This window comes from Scylla paramamosain, chromosome 2 (genome assembly GCF_035594125.1).
Source record: "Scylla paramamosain isolate STU-SP2022 chromosome 2, ASM3559412v1, whole genome shotgun sequence".
NCBI lineage: Eukaryota > Metazoa > Arthropoda > Malacostraca > Decapoda > Portunidae > Scylla > Scylla paramamosain.
In genome coordinates, this window is record NC_087152.1 from 33,189,317 (window position 1) to 33,209,316 (window position 20,000).

The following is a 20,000-nucleotide window of genomic DNA, read 5'->3' on the forward strand; positions in this document are numbered from 1 at the left end:
CTACTACTACTACTACTACTAAAAATAATAATAATAATAATAATGATAATAATAATGCTGCTGCTAATACTACTAGATTGTACAGTTATATAAAAAAATGTAATTATGAAAATACCATTAATAAAGCGAACATTCCAAAAATAAAATAGAGTTTAATAATGATAATGATAATAATAATAATAATAATAATAATAATAATAATAATAATAATAATAATAATAATAATAATAATAATAATATAATAGAAGAATAATAGTATAATAGAAGAACATTATTATTATTATTATTATTATTATTATTATTATTATTATTATTATTATTATCATTATTATTATTATTGTTATTATTATTATTATTATTATTATTATTATTATTATTATTATTATTATTATTATTACTATTATTATTATTATTATTATTATTATTATTATTATTATTATTATGATCATCATTATTATTATTGTCCTCCTCGTCGTTGTCGTTGTTGTTGATATTGTTGTTGTTCTAATGGCAGAGGTAACAATTCACTTTTCCCATTTTCCCTCTTTAAGGTATTGCATCAAATCGATATTAAATAATACTCCACTGCATTTTCCTTACTGGCACTATGTGAATTACTCATTATTTCTATTCAGAGAGGAAAATTAATCCTCTTTTCGTATTATCAGCTGTGCGTTTCTTGCCTCTGCATATACTTATGAATGTATATTTGTTTGCATGTATATGTGTATGCATACATACATTTATACTAGTATTTGTCACCGTGTGTGTCTCTATTCGAGGCTGTATGAATTTTTATGAGCATGCATCACTCTCTCACTCTCTCTCTCTCTCTCTCTCTCTCTCTCTCTCTCTCTCTCTCTCTCTCTCTCTCTCTCTCTCTCTCTCTCTCTCTCTCTCTCTCTCTCTCTCTGCCCTGTCATCCTCTTAACATGTTACGAATAGCGCCATGCTCTTCATGAAGGCGATGAGAGTGCCATAAGGGCTGCCCAAGGCTATCACAGCCCAGTTAGATTGTGAAATGGGTCCAGCGTCCCCCCCCCTCTCTCTCTCTCTCTCTCTCTCTCTCTCTCTCTCTCTCTCTCTCTCTCTCTCTCTCTCTCTCTCTCTCTCTCTGAAGTAATGGTAAGTGGCGAAATTTGAGGTAATGGAAAGAACCAAAATTAAGCGTCCCTTATTGAAAAAAATAATGAAGGCTTACCAGAGAGAGAGAGAGAGAGAGAGAGAGAGAGAGAGAGAGAGAGAGAGAGAGAGAAATTAACTCGACACTAAGTAAGCCATTTTTCTCAATCAACTCTCACTCACATAAAATATTACTCTTGCCTTTACAGTTCCCAGTAATGGTTTTCTGATGTGACCTTAATACAACCTCTATTTATATTTTGAATTTGACTCTTCTTGTTTCTTCCCTCACTCTCGTCTCTTTCCCCTCCCGACCTTTACACTTTTATTTATTCCCTCTTACATTTTTTTCATTACGGGAATCTTACGTATGGATTTTTCGTACTTATATAATTTTTCACTCACCAATAAATAGAGATTCGCCTGCATTACTGTATATGTTAACCGACTCACTTTCTTCACATTACTTAAGGATTTGATACTTCTGGACACACAGGAATACCGAACACGTCCACAAAAAAAATAAATAAATAAAAATAAATAAATAAAATAAATAAATAAAAATAAATAAATAAATAAATATAAATAAATAAATAAAAAATAGAAAATGTTTGTTCCATCTGGTTAAAAATCATTCATTTGTCCTTTAATTGTTTGTTAGGTTGAATATAAATAATCATGCTACACGAATCCACTGAAATCCATTGCAAAAGGTAAAAAAGTATATACGTCACGAGCTTGTGTGAGAATCATGGACGCGCAATAGTTAGCACACCACTTCCACTCCCTTCCCCTCAACTTTAATGCCTCACTGTCATCCACACGTCTCCATCTCGTCACCCTTCCGCGGCCTCGCACATTTCCCCACACCTACCACACGTTTGTCTTTGCGCTCATTAATGTCAGATAAAAGTATGTCACCTGTTACTTAACTTCAGTAATCCCAAATGGTTTTAATGAGCAAATAAGAACTAAAGACACTCGGAGATACCAATCCCTCGATAATTTAATTTGCTCTCAGTGGCTTCTTAAAAAAAAAACAAAAAAAAAAAAAAAACATTAAGCTTGCATTTTTATTGACCGTGGTTAAAGGCCAAAACAGTCAGAAGGTTAACACGCATACATTTCCTCACTCTTCTTTCTTCTGTATACTTGACACCTCACTCCCCACTCCCATCCTCACATCTCCATCTCACTCACGCCTCACGTTATCCTTCATCATTATCTTGTCTGCAGTTTGCATTCTCAACAGGCACACATTTCCTGCCCCATTCCTCTTAAGTCTCCCTCTTCTTACTTACGCCTCATGCATCTCCAGGCTACCACATTTATCGCTTGCATTTTTTAAAACGCCCCCATTTCCTGCCCCACTCACCTCCTCCACGGCTAGAGTAATGGCGCCCGAGATGAGGAGACCAGGCCGCTTGTATTCCTGGTCCTCCGGCAGCCTTTCGGAGCCCGTCAGGTAGCCCAGGGTGAAGGTGCGGCCGCGGGCGTTGTGGGTGTGGGTTGAGTGCGTGGTGTGGGCGGCGTGGGCGTGCAGGAGAGCCACCCACATGGTAAGGCGAGCCAGCATCATTTTGGCCTCTGCAAGGGAAGAGAGAGAGAGATATGAAGGTGGTGTGTCATGCGAGGGACGTTTATTGGTTTTGTTTGACATTTGTGTGAGATGGAGGTGAGAAATGTTACATGTGTGTGTGTGTGTGTGTGTGTGTGTGTGTGTGTGTGTGTGTGTGTGTGTGTGTGTGTGTGTGTGTGTGTGTGTATGTCTGAGGTACGCCAGACCGACTTCCACTTCACAACGTCTCTGTGTGTTCATGGCACGTGCATGAGAGAGATTCTTGAAAAAGACTCGTTTTGTAAATATTTTTCTCTTATATATAAATAATCATATCACATCTTGAAGCTTTACGTGAATGTGGCACAAATTTATAACGCTTTATATTTCACCGTTCTCACTTTTCTTCAGTATTATATTGAAGAGAGAGAGAGAGAGAGAGAGAGAGAGAGAGAGAGAGAGAGAGAGAGAGAGAGAGAGAGAGTACTAAAAAAAAAGAACAAATAGCTCCATCTTCAGATCTGGTGTTTGGTTTCCTTTTCAGAAAAAAAGGAACTTACTGGAGTGTTTCTCTGGCGTTACAAAACACATAACGTGATGTAAAAATCGAGGGTAGAAAAGAAGCAACATCCCTTGAATAATGATGATGATGATGATGATGATGATGATGATGATGATAAAAATAATAATAATAATAATAGAAGAGACTAAACTGAACAGTAAGAGTGAGTGGTATTCGGTGGTGACGAAACTCATCACGAAACAGAACCAGTATTTCTCCTGTACCGTCTTTGTCATTGTCTCTGTGAAGGAAATGGAAGTTGAAACGTTTGCTTGACATTCTATTTTCTCAACAGCAAATTCCTCACACCAACCATCACTAAAAACAAATACGACTCACATTCACACACTCACACTGTTAGGGTATGAATTGTTATATTATAATATTCTATCATTATTTTATATGTTTATATATTGTATATTTTCTTTCTATCTTTTTCCCTCTTTCCTCACGTATAGCGTGGAACCCAGGTTGAGGTCAGCTCGATTTCCCTATAAGTTTTCATCTCTTTTTCCTCCTCCCATAGCTTCACCGTGGAAACCACGCTGAGTTCACCATCGTTCTCACGGTTTAGTATGGAGACGAGTTGTTGCCGTACGTATAATTTACGGTGATATATATATATATATATATATATATATATATATATATATATATATATATATATATATATATATATATATATATATATATATATATATATATATATATATATATATATTGTATCATAATATTTTCAATTTAGTACTATCATGTATACTTCTCTAACACACTCGTGTGTAACAACAGTATTAGGAAGAGTCCCTGTATTGGCTAGCTGGCCACCATGATAGGAAGCAGATGCTTCCTATCATGGCGGAGCTCCTGCTCCCTCACAGAAGCAGACAGCGAGAGAGAGACCTTAGCGAGTCACACATAGCTGGGTAACATTACATCAAACTGTAACAACATTCACACACACACACACACACACACACACACACACACACACACACACACACACACACACACAAGTTTTACGTCCTGTTTTTCCTACTACGGTACCTCCTAATGGAGGACTTTGATTTGGAACCGTTACTCCGAGTGGAGTAACACACACACACACACAAACACACACACATATACATACCTTTACCAACAGAAATAAATCACACACACACACATACACAGGTAACCAAACGGAATGAGCTTTTCCTATTTATCGTCACGTAACGGTTGGTACGACTTTCTTTTTCTATTCCGAGCGCCAGCCAGTGTCAAGACGTCCTTACTGGAGCGTCAGGGGAGACAGAATGTAGGGTACTTAGAAAGGAGACTCAGTTAGGTGAGTCTAATGCCACAAAGCTTCTGTATAAGTTGTTTTCGAGGCGACGCATCGAAAAGGAAAAGGTTCAAAAGGCAAAGGAGGAGAGTTATTAAGGAACGGGAGCTGAAGTATTGAGAGAGAAGGGAAGGAGGAGAGGAGGCAGCGAAGGAAGGAACGAAGGAAGGCAGAGAGAGAGAGGGAGAGAAGTAAGGAAGGAGAAGTAAGGAAGAGAACAGAAGGTAGGAAGGAAGGAAAGAAGGAACTCGGAAAAGAACAGAAGGAAATCATAGCGTGAGTAAGAGAGAGAGAGAGAGAGAGAGAGAGAGAGAGAGAGAGAGAGAGAGAGAGAGAGAGAGAGAGAGAGAGAGAGAGAGAGAGAGGCATCAGACATCTTAATGCCAAATCGATGTATGTGGTTACGCAGGGTAAGGAAGAAGGTATTGGTGCTTTGGTTGAACAACATCAAAGGATCGCAGGAGACGAGCACCGCACACTCGTGAATAAAAGAATAAAGTTGGCACGGATGTGTAATGGTGATGAAGATTAAGTGTCAGGCTGGCTGGTGATGGATGGCTGGTGATGGAGGTGGCATGGATACGAATGGCGGGGACGCTTTTTTGATGGTAATGCAAGAGAAAGAAGACAAGGAGGGAAAGGGTAAAGGAGTCAGAGTGTAATCTGAACTCCTTGCCAAAACTTTTTCTCAGCACGAGGAAAAACATACTTTTCTCCCGCCATCAAACAGTTCCTCCGCAGACCAAATAGAAGTGGACTGATTAGCGTCATATTTTTAGGTGGAAAGGAGGTTGGCCAAAGGATACAAAAACTAAAAGAAAATATTTGCTCAATTGCTGCTTCTTGAAAAAAAAAAAAGTTCGTAAAAGGCTTCCAGTCAGCTTTGCCACTTTAATCGTGGATGTGACTTGACACTTGATGCAGGTGAACGTTGGAAACTCTCCCTTAAACATAGATAGGATTGATGAAATGTAATACAGACGCGCTCATACTGATATGCGAGAAAATTTGATACGTAAAGAGCAACAGTGAGAAGGCAAACAAGCAGTGTCAGAACGTCCATGATGACTGACGATAATTAACATAGTTGTATATAATGACAAGGGACGTTAGTGTGTGTGTGTGTGTGTGTGTGTGTGTGTGTGTGTGTGTGTGTGTGTGTGTGTGTGTGTGTGTGTGTGTGTGTGTGAGAGAGAGAGAGAGAGAGAGAGAGAGAGAGAGAGAGAGAGAGAGAGAGAGAGAGAGAGAGAGAGAGAGAGAGAGAGAGAGAGAGAGAGAGAGAGAGAGAGAGAGAGAGAGAGAGAGAGAGAGAGAGAGAGTTATATATGCGTATTCATGCACGTATATGAGATTCTTCTCCCAGAGAGTTTTCACAAAGAGGCCTTAGAGAGACTTTCGAGAGATTAAAATGCTGCCTTAATTAAAACTGGATGTTATATTGAGGATCTGTATTAACCTGTCTGTTAGCTACTGGTACTCTCACTTCTCTCCTCCAATTAACTCTCATACCTCTCCCGGTTTATATGTAGATATTTAAATGTACCTTACGTTTCAGGAAATAATCACTAATACAGCAGAGACGTCACGGTTTTTCAACATACGAACGGAGAGTGTCTTGCGCGAAAGTTAATGAAATCTGTGGCATAAATTCTGGGCGTCTCATCTGCATAACACTTTTTTTTTTTTCTTTCGTCATTAGCTCTCTCCTCACTCTACTGCGGGGTACTGTCACACGCCGTACATGAAAAGAGCAAGGTGTGTTTATGAGTTTCCGAGTTTCCTTTGACATTTGTGTAGCATGGAGGAAAAAGGTTGTATGGTTTTGTTTTGTGTTCGTGCTTCCCTCCATGCGTGTCACTGCCGTTCGAGTTATAAAGGATATAAAAACGTTTTTTTTTTGTTTCTGATGTTTATTTTTTTCATTCATTAGAAAAGAAAACAGGGAAAGTGACGAGAGAGAGAGAGAGAGAGAGAGAGAGAGAGAGAGAGAGAGAGAGAGAGAGAGAGAGAGAGAGAGAGAGAGAGAGAGAGAGAGAGTGCCCTCGACTTCCCTCTTAGTATTTCGTTTTAGAAAAGAAAAGAAGACAAAGCTGAACCAAAGAAAAAAATAAGGAAAACAACGTTAGAAGTAATAGTCATGATAACTCGTATTGATGATGACGATGATGGTAACTAAATGATGGTGATGATGATAATGATGATGATATGATGATGAGGATACTACTACTACTACTACTACTACTACTACTACTACTACTACTACTACTACTACTACTACTACTACTGACAATAATCTGCTTCGTGTGTTTTTGCATTGCTTTTCCCAATACCGTCCGTACAATTAAGGCAAGCTCCCCTCACACTGTCACTCCTTATCATGGTGAAGGCGGGGACAGACTCTCTCTTCTTCTCTTATTGCTTCCTGAACAAAACTGCACCAGAAGATGTCAGTTAATAAATGCTTCCGATAATTAGTTCCTCATGAGATTTCCACTAATGAAATAGCGAGAGAGAGAGAGAGAGAGAGAGAGAGAGAGAGAGAGAGAGAGAGAGAGAGAGAGAGAGAGAGAGAGAGAGAGAGAGAGAGAGAGAGGCGGGGGGACCACAAAGATAAATAAACAAATAGACAGACCGACAGACAGACAGACACACACACACACACACACACACACACACACACACACACACACACACACACACACACACACACACACTTTATAGGCGTTCATTTACATAATCACGAAATTCATCCTCACATCGGAAGCTCGCGTACATTTAATGGCGACGAAATTAGAGAGGGAGAGAGAGAGAGAGAGAGAGAGAGAGAGAGAGAGAGAGAGAGAGAGAGAGAGAGAGAGAGAGAGAGAGAGAGAGAGAGAGACGTGCAAGAATTAAATGTTTAAAGAGAAAAGGAACCCAGCTGCAATGTATTTTAGCGATAAAAAACAAAACTAAAGGGAGAACAAGAGAAAAAGCTAAAACGAAAGCGTGCAACATGAAAGTAATAATATTCAAGTGAGCAGAAACGCACCAAGAATAAATGGAAACTGAAGGAGAACAAAAAAAAAAAGAGAGAAACAAAAAAGTCTTGCCGTGGAGAAGGAAACGTGATAGGAAACATTACAAAGCAAGAACTATTAAGGAAAACGGAACCAAGGAAACAGAATTAAGAAAAGCAGAATGGAAAAATGCTGCCACTTTGATATCACCGCACCAGCAGGAAAGACGAACAAAATAATACATGTTGGCGTGTATTTTGCTTTGGCAGAGTAAATGTTTCACAGCACGCTGCATTTGTCCTTTTATTTGAATTCCCTTTAGAATAAGACTTCTCTCACTTTTTATTTTTTGCCGGTTTCATTTTTGTCACTGTCTTCTTGTCTGTCTGTCTATCTGTCTGTTTGTCTATCTGCCTCTGTCTTTTGTATGTTTGCCTCTGTGTGTCTGTCTGTCTGCCTGTGTGTCTGTCTGTCTGCCTGTGTGTCTGTCTGTCTGTCTGTCTGTGTGTCTGTCTGTGTGTCTGTCTGTATGTGTGTCTGTTTGTCTGTCTGTGTCTGTGTGTCTGGTGTGTAGCAAGTGACACCACCACACTGATTGTTTCGTGTCCCGTCTCATCTCTTCTCGTTATGATGCTATTACTATTATTGCTTTTCGTGAAAATTTGGAAATTAAATAAGGGATGCAAACGCAGCATCAGAGAATATCCATTTCTGTAATCACTTGCATATGTCTAAAGCTTATGTAGTACTTATTGTGTAGTTTTCAGCGTTATTTCTTGTGTTATATATAAAAAAAAAAATACGAAACCCGCTTATAAGAGATTGATGGTATTTTTATTGTGTTCAGTAGGTTATGTAACATGGTGATCTTTTTCCTTACTGATAAACATTGCAGTGCCTTTGTTCGTGTGTGACTGATGAAGAAATGTTTTTTAAGAAATTGGTGTCGTTTCTATAATATTTTGTTCCTTAACATTGTACAGTGAAATACGGCTAAAATTTTCATCTGGTCTATTCTTAGGCTAGTGAATGCTAGAAATTTTTAGAAGTGGAGTGAAGACTGTAAAAAAATCTGATGCCGACGTCTGTTTACCGTCATCGAATAGTTTTGTGTAAATTTATGAGGTGGTTAGCAATGTCAGTAATGGTAATGGAAGTGATAATGCAATGCAATTTTTATGATAATGATACTAAGAACAAGACGATCATATATAATTGACCGCGCTTCTTCTGTAGTAATAATGATAACACCGTGTAATAAAATGTTAACTTTCTTTTTTACTTTTTTTTTTTATGTAGGAAGGACACTGGCCAAGGGCAACAAAAATCTAATAAAAAAAATGCCCACTGAAATGCCAGTCCCATAAAAGGGTCAAAGCAGTGGTCAAAAATTGATGGATAAGTGTCTTGAAGCCTCCCTCTTGGTCAGTAAATGTTATTTCCTAATTGTTTTATCTAGAAATCAAAGAAAATGACAATTACTTCCTTTACACTTTTTTTTTTTTCTGATCTGAACAGCGATGCTTTGAAACTAACCTATCATATATCCAGACCTTATGTCATCCATTGCGCCAGTACCACACTGCTCTGAGCTTCTTGTACCCACTCCTCCAAAGAGAGAGAGAGAGCAGCAGTTTTTACAAAAAAGAAAAAAAAAAGTTCAGAAGATTGAAAAACAGTTCAGAAGAAGATGAAGTCATTGATCCAGTTTTCAGAGGTGCAACTGAGGAGAGAAACCCTTACTACCCCAACCAAAATGACGTCAGCTACCTGATCAGAGATCTTGGTATCCCAAAGTCCAATGCCGAGCTTTTGACGTCGAGAGTCAAGCAGTGGGATTTCTTAAAGGTGTGAAAATATTAGGTCAGAGAAAGCATCACCAGCATTTTTCAAGCTTTTTTACTAGTCAAAACGAGTTTTGTTTTTGCCACAGTGTGACCGGTCTGTTTGAGGCAATGGGAATCGCCTGTATCCCCAACGAGCGGCGCCTCTTCATCGACAGCTCGTGCAGGAGCCTCATAGCAGTGCTGCTTCATAACGAGAACATATATCCATCTCTTCCCCGAATTCACTCTGTCTATCTCAAAGAGGAATACAATAGTGTCAAGATCTTGCTAGATGCCTTGAAATATGAAGAGTACGGTTGTGAGGTTATCGGAGACTTCAAAACGATGGCCTTCTTGATGGGTCTCCAAGGCGGCTTTAACAAGATTCCTTGTTATCTTTGCCACTGGGACAGCAGGAACACCGTGGAACACTACCAGAGGGACTATCTGGAAGAACAACGTCTAATGGGAGCCATTTTTGGACCCCAGAAAGGTACTGTTTCCTCCTCTGCACTTAAAAATTGGGCCTTATGAAACAATTCGTCATAGCTCTAGATAAGGAGTCTGCAGCTTTCAGGTATCTCCAAGATTTCTTCCCTAACCTGTCTGCGGCAAAAATGATGTTCGTCGGTCCACAAATAAAGGTCATGGCGTGTAAGAGTTCCCCAAGAGGCTCATTAGGAAGGAGAAAGCAGCTTTGTCGCAGTGGTTCTTGGCTTCTTGGGGAATCACAAAGCCGAAAACTATGTGGAGCTTGTTGAGACTTTGGTGAAAAACTACGGTAAGACGGGTTGCAGGATGTCCCTCAAAATCCATATCCTTGACGCTCATCTTGATAAATTTAAGAACATGGGGGCGTACTCCGGGAAGCAAGGCGAGCGCTTCCACCAAGATATACTGGACTTTGAACGCCGCTACGAAGGTCGTATGATGAAAACATGATGGGAGACTATATTTGGTGGCTGATTCGTGAAAGTAATTTACAGTATAAGCGTAAATCGCGGAAAACTACTCAGTTCTAATGTTTTATTATCTCACTTGTGTAATCCTAGAATAAATAAATGCTGCTTTTGTATCATATGTCGTTTTGCTTTTGCTTTGTGTAAATGAGAGTTCAAATTCGCCACTTTCTTCCAATGGGAATAGGTAAATTTCATAAATATCATTATCCTGGCCACATAGCGAAGTTAGAAATAAATATCAGTTATTACCCAAGGACAAAAATCGTGTTATACAGTGTAATGAGTTGATGATTTAACCTTTGCGTTAAGTAATGTGATCTTGCGATATCTGTATTTGAGTGTCTTTACATATACTGTGTGTGTTTGTGTTGTGGGTGAGTGAGTGTGAGTGTTGTGTATACGCGGGGCGCTTCTGTGTTTAAATTAAGAAACTTCCAAGCTCTTTCTTTTTTTGCGAGTAATCAGGAAGTAATTCCGTCTTGCGCATTCTTTCTTTTGTCACTTTAAATTTTCTCAGAAGAAATTAAAAGAAGAAAGAGTAATAACGATTTTTTTTCTGAAACATGATTAGAAAACAAGAAAACTAAAAAAAAAAGATAAACTCAACAAGAAAAGATAGATAGATAAGTCGATGACGAGAGAGAGAGAGAGAGAGAGAGAGAGAGAGAGAGAGAGAGAGAGAGAGAGAGAGAGAGAGAGAGAGAGAGAGAGAGAGAGATATCAAAGGAGCTAACATCGAAAGAATTCTGAGTTTGAAACGGATTCATATTTTTTTTACGCATCTTTAATACAAGTGAACATGAAAGGTGGTGTCAGAGTGAAAAAAAGGAAAGAAAAGAATTGAATCGAAAACGTGATAAGAGACAAGGAAAAAAAAAAAAATTGAAATATATGAAGCGGATGAATCACTTACAGATTCTGTTACATAAAATGCTGAATGCAAAAAAGAAAAGACATTATTACGAAACAAAATAAAAAAAAAAGATAAATCAGCATTAAAGAATAATATGAACAATACACTTGTATTATGTATAATTTTTTTTCGTTCTTTTAGTTAATGAATAGCAGACATAAAAATGCAGCACCATTTAGTAATGTGTTTAGCCTTTCACCACTTATAGAGATTTGTATAGATAATAATCATATCAGTTTATATATATATATATATATATATATATATATATATATATATATATATATATATATATATATATATATATATATATATATATATATATATATATATATATATATATATATATATATATATATATATATATATATATATATATATATATATATATATATATAACATGTTTGATAAAAGATTATAATACTGACTTTTGGAATTCGTTGTGGCTTATTAATGTTGATTTCGTAATTTTTACTTCAACCTTCATTTTCACTTTTTTTTTTTTTTCAAATTTCATATTAGTTCTCTTGTGTCCTTGTTAGCTTCATTTTTGCTATTAACACTGCACGTGTCTTTATGATAAACATTTACTCATTTTCCTGACTTTTAATTTTGATCTGTAGCAAAGGTTCATCAAGGGAACATTGTAAAGTTAATATTTCGTCGCGATATTGAGGGTGATGAAAAATGTTGTATATTGCAGGTTCGTGCAGGATGGCGCACGACGGAGTTTGAAAGGCAGAGAGAGGGAGAGAGAGAGAGTCAGGAGAGGGAAGGGAGAGGGTGGGGGAGACTGCACATTGAAGAGAGGGAGAGAGAGAGAGAGAGAGGGAAAAGGTATAAAAGAAGGAGAGAGAGAAGAATAGGGAAGGAGAAAAAAGAACGAGAGAAAAGTGGAAGGGGGAAGAAAAAGATGGAAAGAGAGAAGTCTTTCGTTCTTATTAATGAAAGTTTTGATGTGAAGTTGCTGCGTGGCTTGCGATGATGGCAGTTGTTTAGGCCAATCAGGGTCGATGTAGCAGTAGAGGCCGTGGGGTTTAATTGTGCGTGTTGAGGACGTTTGGTAGTTATTCATCCAAACTCTGACAATTTTTAACTCCATTGTTTTCAAATATTTTGGGGGCGGCAATTAAGCTATCTTTTTTCAGCTTTTTTCTTCTTTTATGGCCTTTGTCAGCCTCCTGTACACGTAGAATGCATGATGCTAAAGGTGCGGTTATATTGTCAAGGCACCGGTACTTTGATTATTCTAAAACCTTACCTCAAAAATCCGTTTCTACAATTTTTTTTTCAGGCAAGGAGAAACGCAATTCAGCTCTATTTTCTGTGTTTTTGAGAGAGAGAGAGAGAGAGAGAGAGAGAGAGAGAGAGAGAGAGAGAGAGAGAGAGAGAGAGAGAGAGAGATAATTAGTCGCAGGTGCAGTTTTTGAAATCATTATCCGTTCTCTCCTGCCCCCTGCACGGCGGGAGGACGCTTTGATTACACTGCCTTGAAATCTCACTTGTTTTATGGAGCATTTGGTAGTTTACGTACTGTAGTTCCCCTTTCATGATGGACAGTTTCCCGTGGTTTATTCTGGGGACGCAAAGCTGAAGAGGGAGTCGTAAACGTAGTGGTGGAGAGAAAATTAGAAATAGCCATCAGTATATTACAAAATCTCTTGAAAGAATCATATATCTTTATAATACCTTGAATTAACTTTGTTCTCTCCTGCTCCTATACATGAAGAAATATACCAAAGCAAAGAAAAAAAAAACATAATAAAACCCATTGAAAATCGCCGTTTTGTCATCCGGTTCAGTTTTATGTGTGCTTTCAAATCTTTTTTTTATTTATTTTTTTTTATTTTGTATCTCACACCAACGATTAATTTCCGTTCGAAGTACTTTTGGTACCTAATTTCCTGGCACTCCTTATGATTGATTATTTTTATCGTAGTTTGTTATCCTTCATTCACGAGAAAAGCTCAGTAAAGCAACAGTGTAAAGATAATACTCATATTTCGTCGTGGTGTTGATGGGTGAGGGAAAATCTTATGTATTGCAGGTTTGCGCAAGATGGGGTTTTGTGGAAGGAAGAGGAAAAGGGGGATGAAGGGAGAAGGAGAGACAGGAGGGGAGGAAAGGAGGAAGAGGTGGGTGTGAGTGAGAGAGAGAGAGAGAAGAATGAAGGGAAGATGAGAAGAGAGGGAGGAGAAGGAGACGAGAAGGCAAGGAGAGGGGAGAGAGACGTCTGTTGTCCTCATGAAAGTTTTGATGTGAAGTTACTGCTTGACCTGCGTTGATTGGCTGTTATTTAGGCCAATCAGGGTCAAGATAGGAAACAGTGGCGTGGCTTCCCATTACTTACATGTATGGACAGGAGAACATTACTAAACTTTTTGAATGGTTCTCGAATCTGTGGAGGTGACGTGCTCATAAAATTTGCTATCAGAAAAAAAAAAAAGCTTAGTTACGAAGAAATTCCTCCAACTAAAAGGAAGGAACGAAGAGCAAAGTGGACAAGGAAGGACCTGAACAGATAAATAAAAAAAAAGAAATCAAATTCATTTTCACAGATTGAACGTATTATTGATAATGAAATAAAGGTGCAATGGTTAACCTGTATTTTTCTTTATTTTTTTTTAATTGCATTTAATTTAGTGACCCAGCGAGAGGAGAGAATGTTATCATACAATTAGTCTTGTTTTATGTATCACAACCGTTTACGTGTTGTGAGTTTCCTCTCTTGATGACCAGTTTCCTCCTTGTTTATGATGGAGGTGGAATGCTGACGGTGGTGAGAGAGAGAGAGAGAGAGAGAGAGAGAGAGAGAGAGAGAGAGAGAGAGAGAGAGAGAGAGAGAGAGAGAGAGAGAGAGCAGTAAACATAGTGAAAAATATAGATGCAAATTAGGGCAAATTGTGAAATAAACGAGATTTATCTGTTTGTTATTGTCGAGTGTGTTGTGTTGTAGATGCAAGTACTAAGCAAAGAGTTTTATTGCAGAGGATTTATTTATTGTATTTTTGCCTAAGTTCATCCTGCTGTTCGGTATTTTTTTCGCTTTACTTTCATGTGTATGAATTTTCCATGGTCTTATCAGTTTCTTTTTTATTGAATTTTGAGATTATTGACCTGGTTTCTGTTTGCGCTGCTTGTTTTTTAATTCTGTCCAAGGACAACAAAAAATGAGAAAAAAAAGTAGGAAAAAACACTGAAGGTGCCAGATCCTAAAGAAGATAGTGGAAGACAGGTCCAAAATTATTGGGGGAGGTGTCTTGAAACCTCCCACTTGAAATGATGTAAGTCATAGGCAGGAGAAAATACATAAGCAAACAGGGAGTTCCTGAGCTTACTTGTAAAACTATGAGACTGAGAATACTGGTGACTTGCATTAGGGAGGTAGACAGAATAGGGGCAAGAAAAAGCAAAAAGCCTTGTGCAGGGAGGCCGCAGGAGGAGGGCAGACATGCACTAGGGAAGGCCAGAACAGTAGTTAGCGTGAAGGCATCAGTAGAAGAAAACAAGAGATGCGACTTTACTGCGAAGAGAAAATGGTTCAAGACAGTTAATTAAGAAGAAAAGTTGTTGATGAATCGAAATCCTTTTAATTCTACCCTGCTTAAGAGTGATGGTTAAATGTCACTGAAGAAGCGGGGATAGCTGTCTGGCCGGCTTTCAATTTGACAGATAGAGAAATTTAGTTTTTAAGGCACTGAACAACAACAGTGAGTTTCCTTTGCCCCAAATCAGAAATGTTAGAAAGGTCAGAAATCAGGCATTCTGTTGTGTCCCTGCGTGAATTGGTCAGTATCCCGAAGGGTTGGACATCTGGTAAACATTATTATAAAGAATCCTAATCGAAGGCATGAAATAGTCGGAGAGTGGAGGAGAGGGAAGAACAAACTTGAGTCATCCAGAGCTGACTTATAGCAAAGGTCTGAGCGAAAAATCCATCTTTAGAAATAGATGAAATAGTAGTGGAGCCATCAGGTTGAAAGAGAGGAGAGAAAGATACTGAAGAAAATTGTTGGAGGTATTTTCTGTCAGGTGCTGGAAGCCATGAGGGAATATTTCACCAGAGTGGTCGCCGAGGGGAGATTTTATTTTGTTGTTGTTGTTGTTGTTGTTGTTGTTGTTGTTGTCACCTTTCCGTTTAACATATGAAATTCTAGAATGGAACAGAAACTAAGTTCATTTTTGAGTTAATGAACAGACACACACAGAGAGAGAGAGAGAGAGAGAGAGAGAGAGAGAGAGGATGAGAGGGGGGGGGAGAGGGGGGGGCAGAGAGGCGAGGAGGGGAGGAGAGGGAGCGGAGAGAGAGAGAGAGAGAGAGAGAGAGAGAGAGAGAGAATGTTATAATGAGCGGGGATAATAAGTAGCAGGATACGTAATCTCTAACGAGGCTGCCTGTCGCAAACAACATGTAGAAAAGCTGGATAGAAATAGACGAGGCTCTCTCTCTCCGTCCCAGATAGATTAGTAGATGGATAGACAGAAAGACAGACAAACAGAAAGACAGACAGATAGACAAACAGAAAGACGGACAGACAGACAGACAGACAGATAGAGATTATGTACCGTAGAGTATCCATCGGAAAACTTTTTAGAGGGAAGGACACCAGATCTTGAATTCTTGATATACAGTAGTTTCTCCATCGCGTGTACGAGAAAATTGTTAAAGAAAACGGGGACGTGTTAATCTCTTCGTCGTTTCTTTCCTTATCTCTTCGTTTCCTCCATCACTCTTGTTAGTCTTACCTCATGTTTTATCCTTCTTTTTTTCAGAATTCTCCTATTTATTCCAGTTTTTTTTTTTCTGTTTTTTCTAACTTCCTCTACTTTTATTTTCTACATTCTGTTTTCCTTAGTTTCTTCAGAGCATTTTTCTTCTTCTCCCTCCATCATTATATTATTAGCTTTTCTTCCCTTCCTTCCCCTCCTCCTCCTCCTCCTCCTCCTCCTCCTCCTCCTTTTAGAGTCAAATTGCATAAGTTTCTGTTTATGTATTTCTAGTTTTCCTTTCCCTCTTCCTTTTCCTTCTCTTCCTCTTTTTCTTCTTTTTTCCTTCTCCCTCCTCTTCCTCCCTGCTCTGTGTCATCTTTTTTCTGATGTCTCTTCCTCCTGCAACGTTTGTTCTTTATTTTCCCCTTTTTTTCTCTTTGCTCTCCGTTGTTCTATTCCTCCTCCTCCCGCCTCCTCCTCCTCCTCCTCCTCCTCCTCCTCCTCCTCCTCCTGTTCCTCTTGTTAGCGGTCTTTTTCTTTCCTTTTTTTTCTTTTTGAGCTCATACTCAGAAATACAGTGACACAAACCTAAAGTAAATATGTTCTTTAAATTTTAGATAGCTAGATAATTCGCCCCCTCCCCCCCCCCCCCTCTCTCTCTCTCTCTCTCTCTCTCTCTCTCTCTCTCTCTCTCTCTCTCTCTCTCTCTCTCTTTCTCAGGGAGTGATGTGGTTAGTTAAAATGAGGAATGTAGGAGGAATGTAGGAGAAGAAGGAGGAGGAGGAGAAGGAGGAGGAGGAGGAGGAGGAGGAGGAGAAGGAGGAGGAGGAGGAGGAGGAGGAGGAGGAAGAATAGCAGGAGGAAGAGGAGCTCGGACTCTTGTTAAGAAATTTTTTGAACAGCTTCAAACAAGGTTGTACGTAATTTGTTGAACTCAGAAGGAGGAACTCTCAAGAGGACGTCTCTCTCTCTCTCTCTCTCTCTCTCTCTCCTCTCTCTCTCTCTTCTCTCTCTCTCTCTCTCTCTCTCTCTCTCTCTCTCTCTCTCTCTCTCTTTCTTTTTCTGTGTGTGTGTGTGTGTGTGTGTGTGTGTGTGTGTGTGTGTGTGTGTGTGTGTGTGTGTGTGTGTGTGTTGCAGCTGGAGGTGGTTGGGGATAATGAACGGTGATAAAATAAGAGAAAGATTTACTGGAAAGAAAATAAATTATATATTGAGAGAATTAGTAAAGTGAAAGATCTCTGCGTGTGAGTTGTTGCAATAAAAGGAGAGAGAAAGTAAACATAATAGATGGTGCCGGTATTAAAAAAAAAAAAGAAAAATGACGTCAGTAGAAATATATCCTAAAATCATATTTAAAAAAATATGGGAAGTTAATATTCACTTCAGCTTTATTGTGAGAATATATTTCACGCCACTGTTGCTGCAAATGAGAATTATTTTTGCTGTTTCAGTATTACCAAATAGATATTGGCAATTCTACCCCAGTTCTATAGTTAGCTGTGTACATTCATGAGGAGGAAAGCTACAAATAAAGTTTCTCCGCACTTGACAATTCGGAAACGAGATAATCCATACAAGAATATTGCATTTTATTAATACGTAGAGTAGTTGATGCACCAGACTTTCATTTCCCACCGCCTGGTGTATGCGACTGTGGTGGGTATGGTCGGTACAGGCCCCTTACCCCGGAGGCAACAGGTCGCGTGTGACACCTCACATCCACCAGGCTCTGTCCTTCCCAGGCGCCGCTAAATGTCCGTTGATCGACCACTTAGCGAGGCGGGAGGGAGGGAAGCGTGGACTGACCGTGCACCATCTGGCCGGCCCAAAGAAAGCTGAATTTAATTGAGTTATGGTTGGCAGTTTTCTTTTTTTTTTTTTTTCTCAGATTCATATTATAACATTGAAATAATGTATTGAAGAAATAGAGATGACGCAGGATAGTTTAATTATGCTTTAATTTTTAGTGCGATAAATGAAAAGGTTAAAAAAGCAGAAACGATAAGTGCATAAAATTTGAGAAAAAAAAAAAAAAAAAAACATCAGTCGGGCGAGATTGAAGGATGTACGTGACGCATGTCAGACTAGTATGCCATTTTTTTCTTTAGCCTCAGATTGCAGTGACAAAAAGAATGAAAATAAAGAAGAAAGGCATGTAATACAAGAAAAGGAAAAAAACGGTCATTAGGAGGGAAAGGAGGATCAAGGTGACGGAGAACATTTAAATATATTATCGCACCTCCGCTACCGGGACACTTTGCCTCCACACTTCCCTGGATCACTGACACCTCCTGGACAGTCGCGCCGTCACTGTCCTCCAGATGGCTTGATTGCACAGAGTGGTGACCGCGGCTGCACCCAGTGTGGCCAGCCCGCAGGTAATGCAGGGCGCTCCACTCACAGCTGGGCTGCCGGCAGGAGGAGGTCAACGTGCCACACCGTAGGAGTGATTAATCTTTATAGTGTTCGGCCGATTTCAATCCAGCTATCAGGAACAGTCATGTTTTAAAATCTGGTGTAGTTGTTAAAAATCTGACTATCAGGAGAGGGATTTTCACTGCGGATTACTGTTAAATAAAAATCGAGGCTTTCTTCGGTTAGCAAATATTATTGTTACCTGAAATTATCAATATACTTGAAAGTTATACCATATACTGTCAGCATGAAATATTGTACGAAAAATAATAGTAATGAATAAATGTAGAAAATATATCTTGTGAAATTAAAGTTATAACTAAGATCTTAATTTCATAATATTACTGGTAAATGAAATACATGATTTCTTTAGGAAGTAGTACATTCTGAGCATGGAATACATTAAAAAATTATTGTGTAACTGATTTTTACAAGGAAGACGAATGAAATGGAAGAAGCGAATGTATCATTTACTTCCTGTGTGTTGAAGGAAATAACGCCATCACATCTTGTCTGAACATCAGGTTTTGTCTTTACATCACCAGCCCTTGGAATACCTCAACAGGAAAAGAGCCTTCCTCCCTTCTCCAGCCACCTGTACCTGATGTCCATTTGTTTCAGGCCACACTAGCAAGACTATGTGACCATCTACTAGTTATTTCCTGCCTGCTCTGCCTTCGTTTACGTTCACTTATTCTAATTGTCCTATTACAAATATGTATACGTTAAGCCCAGAGGTAAACAAGGGATGAGACGTACTGGAGATCAGCTGGTCCTCAAGTATCTTCTACCCGTCCATTACAACGGAATCCGAGACAGGGCATTGTTTGGAAGGCGTGAGGCTTTGCACGAGGAAAAAACATGACTAGAGGTAAATGTGACACGTAAACTTGACAAGTGAAGTGCTGATATCTGGAAAAAGAAATAAATTTTCAAAATGAGACGCAAACTTACAAAGTAAAATATACATTTTCCAGAATGGAATAGCACTCTGCTTGCAAAGTTGTGGCACGTACATGTTTTAGTGTTGATGCAAAGCTTCCTTAACTTGCTCCTTGCAAGGCTTGTAAAGTTTTATTCCAACACATTTGCATTGTTAAGTGTTTCACTGCTTTTGAAAATAACTTCTTCCACAATGCCATATCTTGTGCTATATCTCTTTTTGATTCGCAGATATTTCGCCTTATTTTATTTATTTATTTTCATCCCGCAGAATTGCATCGTTATCTTTACCCAACCCACACTCTGCACACTTATGGTCATCTTATCCTGCATTGTCCAATCTCTCAGTCTATTCTCTCTTTTGTTGTCACGTTACTCGTACATGTAAAAATAGCCTCAGAAGTATTTGATCCACATTGTCAGCATATGTTGTTGCCACTCCAAGGCTTTTGTGTTTATTGGGGAGTTTGAGACACTGGCTGTTCCATCAATGTTCTGTGCTGGTCTGAAATTGGATCAGATATTGCTCGTAATGTAGGAGAATTGACATACAAATGACACGTTTATACGTCTTCGGAACGTATAACTGACATGTTTGAAAGCCTTTAGAATATTTATTGTTTAATGAAACGTGACTCATGTGCTCATTGGGTTTGGCTTCGTCTCTATG

The 20,000-nt window shown here is 38.8% G+C and overlaps 1 protein-coding gene and 1 long non-coding RNA gene across 3 annotated transcripts in view; one reads left to right on the top strand and one right to left on the bottom strand.

Moving 5' to 3' along the window:
* Positions 1 to 20,000, top strand: part of LOC135113820 (uncharacterized) — a 282,447-nt gene that overhangs the window by 146,500 nt on the left and 115,947 nt on the right. The window lies entirely within an intron of this gene.
* Positions 1 to 20,000, bottom strand: part of LOC135113813 (guanylate cyclase 32E-like) — a 239,433-nt gene that overhangs the window by 142,173 nt on the left and 77,260 nt on the right. The window contains 1 exon segment of the mRNA XM_064029440.1: positions 2,498 to 2,709. Within this exon segment, the coding sequence (XP_063885510.1) occupies positions 2,498 to 2,701 (204 nt within the window). The 5' untranslated portion in view covers positions 2,702 to 2,709.